Source organism: Octopus bimaculoides, chromosome 6, assembly GCF_001194135.2.
Source record: "Octopus bimaculoides isolate UCB-OBI-ISO-001 chromosome 6, ASM119413v2, whole genome shotgun sequence".
Lineage (NCBI taxonomy): Eukaryota > Metazoa > Mollusca > Cephalopoda > Octopoda > Octopodidae > Octopus > Octopus bimaculoides.
Window position 1 is genome coordinate 108,141,499 of NC_068986.1, and position 9,127 is coordinate 108,150,625.

Here is a 9,127-nt window from a genome sequence, read left to right on the forward strand (position 1 = left end):
AATCCACTTTCTCCTCCCCTAAATCGCTGAACCAATATTTATTTGAATTTATTTTTACAGGTGGAGACTCTCAATACTTTGTTGACAACATCCTGCAGTTTCACATGCGCCAATCAGTGTTTGATCTCGTCTTGATAAATGAAGTGAAAATGGTCCTTCTCAGCATTGTTTACTATTTCATGGAATTGATGTCCTTTCGACAGATTGACCAACCTTTTGATGTCCAAATCACTAAGAAAAAATGCTTGTGTCATGTCACAGCTATTTGCATCAATCTAATCTGCTTTGCTTACTCAGTGACTAAAGGTGGCAACATACTCTATGCAATTCTCAATGAAGCCAACACCTATACACCTATGCACATTGAGTACAATGTATTAGTAATAACTTCCATAGCATTTGGTCTTCTGCAGTTCCTGCTTTCGTTCTATAGTTTCAGAGCAATGCGAAAGTTGCGAGCTATGCGCATTTTGCACCGATTCAATGATTATGGTCAAGAAATTGACAGTGATGGTCATCCACTGAAAAAAAAGGCAAACTTGAAACGTGTTTTATTGCTCGCCTCTCCAGTAAGTTATTTTTTGTTTGTCTTTGAAGCTTTCAAAAAACAATTTTTTTTCTTTTAGCATTTTTTTTTTTTTATGAACTTTTATTTCAAAATGTTTTGGTGTTGATGTGGGTTTGCTGCTGCAAATTTAGTCTTCAAATTGTAAGACTAAATCCACTTTTATAAAAAAAAAAAATATGTCACACTCTTATTTCAAGATTTTCATTGTGGTTCTGCCCCGGTCACAAGTTTTTGTAGTCAGAAGTAACGACTTTTTCACAGGATGTCTGCTGAGTATTTCTGGCAAAAAAAACTAAACTTAGTGAATGGAGATTAAAATGTTTAGGCAAGACAAAATATAACACCTCCAGTAGATTTTCACTCTGAAAGACAGAAAAATTGTTATCAATTCAACCTTTAGCCTTCATTTAATAAATTATCAATTCCTTTATAGTTCATAATGACAGATAACTATCAATGGTTGGTTTAGCATAACGATTAGTAAGGAGTGTTATGCTGTATTCAGTACTTCCCCAAGTGTGTCAGTCTGTTATGTAACATAGGTGAGACCAGAAACCAGTTCGTCTTATGTTTACCGCTTTTGCTCAAGCTCAGTCCATTTTTAGGTTTCCTTCTGAACCAAATTCGATGACTGGCACCCGTGCCAGTGGAGCACTAACAGCACCATCTGAGCGGGATCACTGCCAGAGCATGTTTGGCACCACTGCATTACCATTTTTCAGTCTATTCCAAATTTATGAAAATCTATTTCAAATTTTTCTTGTAAGGCAACTTCAGGAGAAGCATTTAGCCCCAAATAAACCCCTGTACTTGGCTTTTGTTGTCATGGAGAAAGCCTTTGACATGGTCCCCCGCTCCCTTATCTGGTGGTCAATGCAGAAGCTAGGGATAAATGAGTGGTTGGTGAGAGCTGTACAAGTCATGTACAGGGATGCTGTCAGTAAGGTGAAAGTCAGCAATGAGTATAGTGCTCTTTTACTCTTTTACTCTTTTACTCTTTTACTTGTTTCAGTCTTTTGACTGTGGCCATGCTGGAGCACCGCCTTTAGTCGAGCAAATCAACCCCAGGACTTATTCTTTGGAAGCCTAGTACTTATTCTTTCGGTCTCTTTTGCCGAACCGCTAAGTTACGGGGGACATAAACACACCAGCATCAGTTATCAAGCGATGTTGGGGGGACAAACACAGACATACAAACACATACACACATACATATATATACACATATATACGATAGGCTTCTTTCAGTTTCCGTCTACCAAATCCACTCACAAGGCATTGGTCGGCCCGAGGCTATAGTAGAAGACACTTGCCCAAGATGCCACGCAGTGGGACTGAACCCGGGACCATGTGGTTGGTAAGCAAGCTACTTACCACACAGCCACTCCTACGCCTATAGTAATGAATTTAGTGTACAAATAGGCGTTTACCAAGTTTCGGTTTTCAGTTCCCTCCTGTTTTTCATTTCCCTCTAGGCTATAACAATGGTTGTCCTTGGGAGCCAGTCATTAGAGCCGAATTTTTTGCAAGTTGAGTGGGTGCCACCAAGGCTCACTTGTGTGTGAATGCACGTGTGTCCACTTGTTATGAGTGTGGAGAAAAATATGCTCTGTGAATATAATTAGTAACCTAATTAGTCCTAAAATGATGAAATGGGGGGATCTCTGTTATTTGGATGATGAGGATTCAGTTGTTTGATCAACTGAATTATCTGCTCCTGAATTAGAGTGTTTGTGGGTGAGTATTCCACAGACATGTATACCCTTAATATAATCCTCAGACAGGATCATCATGATACAATGAGTGTGGCATGGTTGGACTTTTTGTGTTATAAGTTCAATCCATCCAATTGGCTTCCTGTCAGTTTTTTTCTTCTAACTTGAATGACAATGATGACGATGATGTATATTCTTTTACTTGTTTCAGTCATTTGACTGTGGCCATGCTGGAGCACCGCCTTAAAAAGTGATATTTACCCAAAATGTCATACAGTCAGATTGAACCTGGGACCTTGTGGCTGTAAAGCAAACTTCTTAACCATTCCACCGATAGAAACATTAAAACAACTTTTGACTTGCTTTCAGTGTTTTTGTTTTTCTGTTTTTTTTTTTTTTTTAGGAAGCTGGTATGCTTATGATTGGTTTTGTTGCTCTTATTATCTCAAGCATCGCCCAGATGTTGGCGCCGTTGTTCTTTGGAAAAGTTGTTGATGCTGCTCTGAAGTCAATGGGTGAGAAATTTGTGTTTGCTGTATATTTTCAATGCCTTCTTGGTGAAATCATGTAACCAGATACACAGAGAGAAATAAAAATACTTTAAAAAAGATTATTTGACTTAGAGGAAGAAGTTCAATGTCTCTGACAGAAATTTGAAGGCGTCGAGCTGGCAGAGTGGTTAGCACGCCGGGCGAAAGGCTGAGCTGTATTTCGTCTGCCGTTACGTTCTGAGTTCAAATTCCGCCAAGGTCGACTTTGCCTTTCATTCTTTTGGGGTTGATAAATAAAGTACCAGTTATGCATTGGGGTTGATGTAATCGACTTATTCCCTTTGTCTGTCCTTGTTTGTCCCCTCTATGTTTAGCCCCTTGTGGGCAATAAAGAAATAAGAAATTTGATGGTGTGTGGAGCTGACGGAAGGAAGCCATGCATGGAGATGTGTTGTGGATTCTTGCAACAAAATATAGTCTCTGTTAACAAGAGCATTTTTGGGTCAGATGTTGGTGTTACAGGAGGGGAGGGATTAAGTCTATCATCTGAAAAACTTGGTCACTTCCATGGCCTTCCACACAGTTTCCATCTATCAAATTACACTTATAAGGCTTCCGTTGACCCATAGCTATTGTAGAAGACACTTACCCTAAATAGAATTGAACCTGAGATCACATGGTTGTGAAGCACATTTTCTCACAACACAGCCATACTTGCACTGCATGAGGATGGAAGCCACCAATATTAATTTTTTTTTTCAATAAATGATGAAGTAACTAATAAATTTATTTTTTTCACTTTATTCAGCATTGTGTTTGCATTTATCTCATTTTCGTCTTGAAGTATTCATCATCCAAGGCTGCCAAGTCCAGACACCCTGCCCAAGTATATCACTGGTATATCTATGGACACAGTTGTGCCTTCTCCTAGGGACATGTTTTGACAAAAACTCAGAGTTGCCTTACTCCCAGTGATATTACAGCACATTGGATACTAACCCAGAATTTCTAAGTCTGTTCCCTTAAAAGTGGTCTTAGAAAGCCTTAAAAAAGATAGGGTAGTCAGGTCTGGAATGTCTTCTGTCATACATCAGAGCTAACTTTGCATTAATCATCAACAGCAATAACAACAATAATTCTATATTTTTCAGTAATTTGGGTTTGTGAACTGTTGTTATCGTTGACTAACCTAAGGTCATCCTTGATCAAGGAAATCTATATTTGAGAGATAAGGAATTATGCACATTGTTTACATTTGACGGATATCTGTCCTCATCTTGTTTGTTGTTAACACAACGTTTTGGCTGATATACCCTCCAGCCTTCATCAGGTGTCTTGGGGAAATTTTGAACCTGGGTTCTCATTCCTAAGGTATTTTTAGATGTTGTTGTTGTTGTTGTTGTTATTATTATTATTATTATTATTATTATTCAGGTCACTGCCTGGAATCAAACTCAGAATCTTGGGGTTAGTAGCCCGCGCTCTTAACCACTACGCCATATGCCCGTGGTTTTGTATCATAGAATTAAGGGCTGTCTCTGGAGGGATTACATGAAAAGGATTAGAAGGTTCTCTGATTGAACTAGATTTTAATTTGGCTAACAACCATTTTCCTAAACTTTTCTCTTTGGTTGTTGAAATTATACAAATTTTGTGGAATTTAATCGAAGATTATAGACATAAACATTCATTGACAATTTTCTTTTTCTTATCTTTCAGATGCATTAAACAAGACTGTACTCACATTGCTAGGAATATATTTCGGTGGTTCCATAGCATCTATGGTTCGCTGCTGGATCTTCAACTTAGCTGGTCAAAGACTTGTAGCAAGATTGCGTACAGATATTTTTAATAATATCATATGTCAGGAAGTTGCTTTTTATGATAAAACAAGGTAAATACAGCAAAAATTTCTCATTAAACCATCATCATCATCATCATCATCATCATCATCATCATTTAACGTCCACTTTCCATGCTAGCATGGGTTGGACGATTTGACTGGGGACTGGCAAAGTGGGGGCTGGCAAAGTGGGGACTGGCCAGTACAGGGGTACTGGCGTCCATCACGATCGGTTGGTGCTTTCTACATGCCACCGGCACAGGGGCCAGTCTGGCAGACCTGGCATCAACCATGTTTGGATGGTGCCTTTTACGTGCCATTGGCATGGGAGCCATTGGCAAAATGTCTTCTATCAGTGACTTAAATTTTGTATGTAAAACTGAGTGTAGACAGAAACTGTGTGGAAGCCTGTTTAAAAACAGACTTTACCTTTACCTGGCTGATAGACTTAACCTTTTACCTGATTTAACGACATAGACGTAACCTGTTACCTGGTTTAACAACATCACTAAACCCTTGACCCTTCTGTTAATGTTGAAGTGTAATTCGAGGGAGATTTGCCTGTTATTTCCAGCAGTTTGGCTGAGCAAGTAGAGCTTCTCTTCTTGACGTATTTCAGACATTGGAATTCTTTGAAAAGTTGGTCCTCTTTGGTTTCTGGCATTTTCTCTCAGTAAAAGCGGTTCTTGTATTTCTTCTTTCTTGATTTCCAGGACTGGTGAGTTAACGAACCGGTTGTCATCGGACACACAAGTTCTTCAAAATGCTGTCACTGTAAGTTGAAAGCTGTTCTTATTTTGAGTTTAGTAGGAAAGGTTTAACCTTCATTTAGTCTCATGCGGAAGCGCTATAACTAATTGCATGTATACATGAGTGTTTGTGTGTGTGTGTGTGTGTGTGTGTGTATGTGCGCGTGTGTGCACATAGTGTAATTATCCTCCTCCTCCTCCTCCTCCTCCTCCTCGTTTAAGGATGATGAACAAAACACCCATGTTTCCAAAGGTGAATTATCCAAACCACAAAGAATTCCTCTCAACAGATGGCTATGATGCTCCCGCACTACTTCTGCTCATGATCAGAGATGCACATATCGTCAGCCACCAAGGGACTGCTCAACTGGTTAAGGTCAAACAACTGACAAGCAAATCTGTGGTATTAAGCAGAATATTTGCTGTAGCCCATCTTTTATACCAAGACAAAACAATGTACATGATAACACTTCCAATCAATTAAGATCAGAAGCCATGAGAGCCACTGCCTGGTACTGCATCCGGGCATTTATTATCATTATTACTATTATTATTATTATTACTATTATTATTATTATTATGTAAACAAGCATAAGTTTGATTTTAAAGCATTGAAATGTATTGTAGAACAAGTAGAAAGATAAATCTTTTTCAACACGTAAATACTGAACAGTATATATAAAGGATAAAATCCTTTTTCACATCAGAAAAATTTTCCAGCATTGTTTACATATAACATAATCTATGACATCTATCGTTTCTGGATGACTTTATAACTTCTAAAATTGCAGAAGAATTCGCCTTTCGGCAGTTTAGCTTAAAAGGTAGAGCACTCCAACCGGATATTGGAGGGGTGTGAGTTCGATCCTCATGGCTGGTTGCCGGAAAATTTTTCTGTTCATTATTTACATGTTGGAAAAAATATATCTTTCTATTATTATTATTATTATTATTATCATTATCATTATCATTATCATTATTATCATCATTATTATTATTATTATTATTATTATTATTATTATTATTATTATTATTATTATTATTATTATTTATTTATTTATTTATTTAAGGTCAATATTTCAATGCTGTTGCGTTACATGCTTCAAATCATTGGTTCCTTGGCTGTGATGTTTGTCTTGAACCCCGCATTAACTGGTGTTTTACTCGGAGTAGTACCACTGGTATCATTTGGAGCCGTCCAGTATGGTAAGACCGCCGTTTCATTATCACTTGCCACACATACAGATTTATTAAATTTCGTCATGCACACACGCACACACAAGTGCTCACACACACACACAGACACACATACACACACACAAGCACTTACACACACACATGCACATGCACACACATACACAAGCATGTGCACACACACACACACATACTGTATATTATGGGCTTCTGCACAGTTTCCTCTCACCAAATTTTGCTCACAGAGCATCAACGAATCCAAGGTTGTGGTAGAAGACCACAGAGTTGCATAGACTGGAACGAAAAGCAAATACTCTGACAACCCATTTCTGTATGTAAACCTATTCAACACTTGGCGCAGCAGTTCACAAAACTGAATTTTCTTCATTTCCCTTTCAGGTCATTACCTGAAGAAACTACGAAAGGCATTTCAAGACAACTTAGCTGAAGCTGGGACCGCAGCAGAAGAGTCAATCTCAAGCCTACGGACGGTGCGGTCATTTGCCTGTGAAAACAAAGTCCAGCAAGACTATGCTGGACACATCCAGAATAGCTACAACATTGGGAAGAAATTATCCGCTGTCCAAGGTAAGCTGTAAGTTCTTTTGATATGTGCCATTTTGCGTGGGTGGGTAAGGCTTTGGTCGAAACAGACAATGGAGCTCGATACGGTCCCCTGGTTTCATTAAGTCCTGTTAAAACCATCCGACCCATGCCAGTATGGAAGACAGACGTTGAATATGACGGTGGTGATGGTGGTGATGATGATGGCGATGATGGTGGTGGTGGTGGTGTTGATGACACTGATGGTGATGGTGATGGTGATGATGATGGTGGTGGTGGTGGTGGTGGTGGTGATGATGATGATGATGGTGATGGTGATGATGATGATGATGCTGCTGTAGCAGCAGCACACATTCGACAAGCTTCTACACAGTTTCTGGAAGTTTGTGTTCTTCGAACAACCGGATTCCAGCTTTGATGCCATTGCGTGGAACTGAACCAACGTCTTCTCTCAGGGTTTCATGTTGATCAAATCCCCTTGGTATTTGGTAGGCAGAAACTGTGTGGAAGCTTGTCGAATGTGTGTGTACCCCGGTACTTATTCTGTTGGTCTCTTTGGTTGAACCACAGTATTACAGGGACGTAAACAAACCAACACTGGGTGTCAAGCACTGGTGGTGAACAAGCACAAACACCCACACATCCACACACACACACACATGTGACAGGCTTCTTTCAGTTTCCGTCCACCAAATCTACTACTCACAAGGCTTTGGTTGCCATGGGTCTAGAGTAGAAGACATCTGTTCAAGGTGTCACTTAGTGGGACCGAACCCAGAACCATGTGGTCGGAAAGCAAGCTTCTTATCACACAGCCAAGTGTGTCCCTATAATAAATAAATGATAATCAAACAGGAAAATCCTGGCAACGATCCCGGTACCCCTCGCATACTACGCGTGCACTCTACCTCTGGAACTAATCCGCACGAGTTACTTCCCTTTACGCTAGCTTGACTAGCTGTAAAGGGGCATAACTCTTACTGAACTAAACCCCCACAATTCCTTCATTCTGTTGCATCACGTTAATTACCTACATAGTTGTAGTAGACTGTCTGTCCCTTTACATAACTAGATATTGATCTAATCTCCAATGGGTTAATTTATACAAACATGAAACAAAATACTAACTTTGAAATATATATTTTCACGGAGTATAACTAACTGTATTCACCTTCGCAAATGAAACGCATTTATTATTGTTATTATTATTATTATTATTATTATTATTATTATTATTATTATTGTAGATAATATTAGGACTGCTATAACTCCTCTGGAAGGAATATGTAAATAAAGAAGAAGAGTTCCATAATTAAATTTGCTGAACGATATTTCGGTATCTTGTGTACCTTCAACACATTTCTCTCACAATTGCTCTCTCAGCCCTTCTCCAAATTGCCATCTCTCTCTCCCTCAGACACCATGTCTCTCTCCCATACAGCATTGCAGCTCTCACACAACTCCTATAGACCTTTCCTTTCATTCTCTTATCGACCTTTTCTTTCATCTTCTTATAGCCCTTTCCTTTCATCTAGTCTGTCCAGACAACACATTCCCTCTCTGCTTCATATTACTAACAGTGTTTCTTTTACAGTGATGATTTTTTTACTGATATAAAATTTCTCTCTTTGCAGGAACACTTGATGGCACTGTAGGCTTTATATCTTATGCAGCCATTTGCCTTGTACTATGGTATGGAGGAAAATTAGTTAACGAGAAAACTGTCTCACCTGGACTATTGACATGTAAGTTTGATTCTGGTATACTTCACTGATGTCCTATTTTTTTGTAAGTCAACGTTCTTATTTTATCTGAACCAAATGCTTATCTCACAACAAACCGTATAAATATGAAATGAATATCTTGACTAAACAGACTATCTTCTTAAGTAATTGGAAGAGATTTTGTTGACAGATGAGGAGTGAGTTTGATATGCAGTGTACACACAAACATATACATATGCATATATACATACATACATACATACATATATATATATATAT

At 38.7% G+C, this 9,127-nt stretch overlaps 1 protein-coding gene across 1 annotated transcript in view; it reads left to right on the forward strand.

Moving 5' to 3' along the window:
- Positions 1-9,127, forward strand: part of LOC106867985 (uncharacterized) — a 42,140-nt gene that overhangs the window by 10,399 nt on the left and 22,614 nt on the right. Inside the window, exons 3-9 of the mRNA XM_052968505.1 lie at positions 61-569; positions 2,687-2,798; positions 4,494-4,668; positions 5,331-5,391; positions 6,437-6,572; positions 6,960-7,148; positions 8,759-8,869. Coding sequence (XP_052824465.1) covers positions 61-569; positions 2,687-2,798; positions 4,494-4,668; positions 5,331-5,391; positions 6,437-6,572; positions 6,960-7,148; positions 8,759-8,869 — 1,293 coding nt within the window. The remainder of the gene's footprint in view (positions 1-60; positions 570-2,686; positions 2,799-4,493; positions 4,669-5,330; positions 5,392-6,436; positions 6,573-6,959; positions 7,149-8,758; positions 8,870-9,127) is intronic.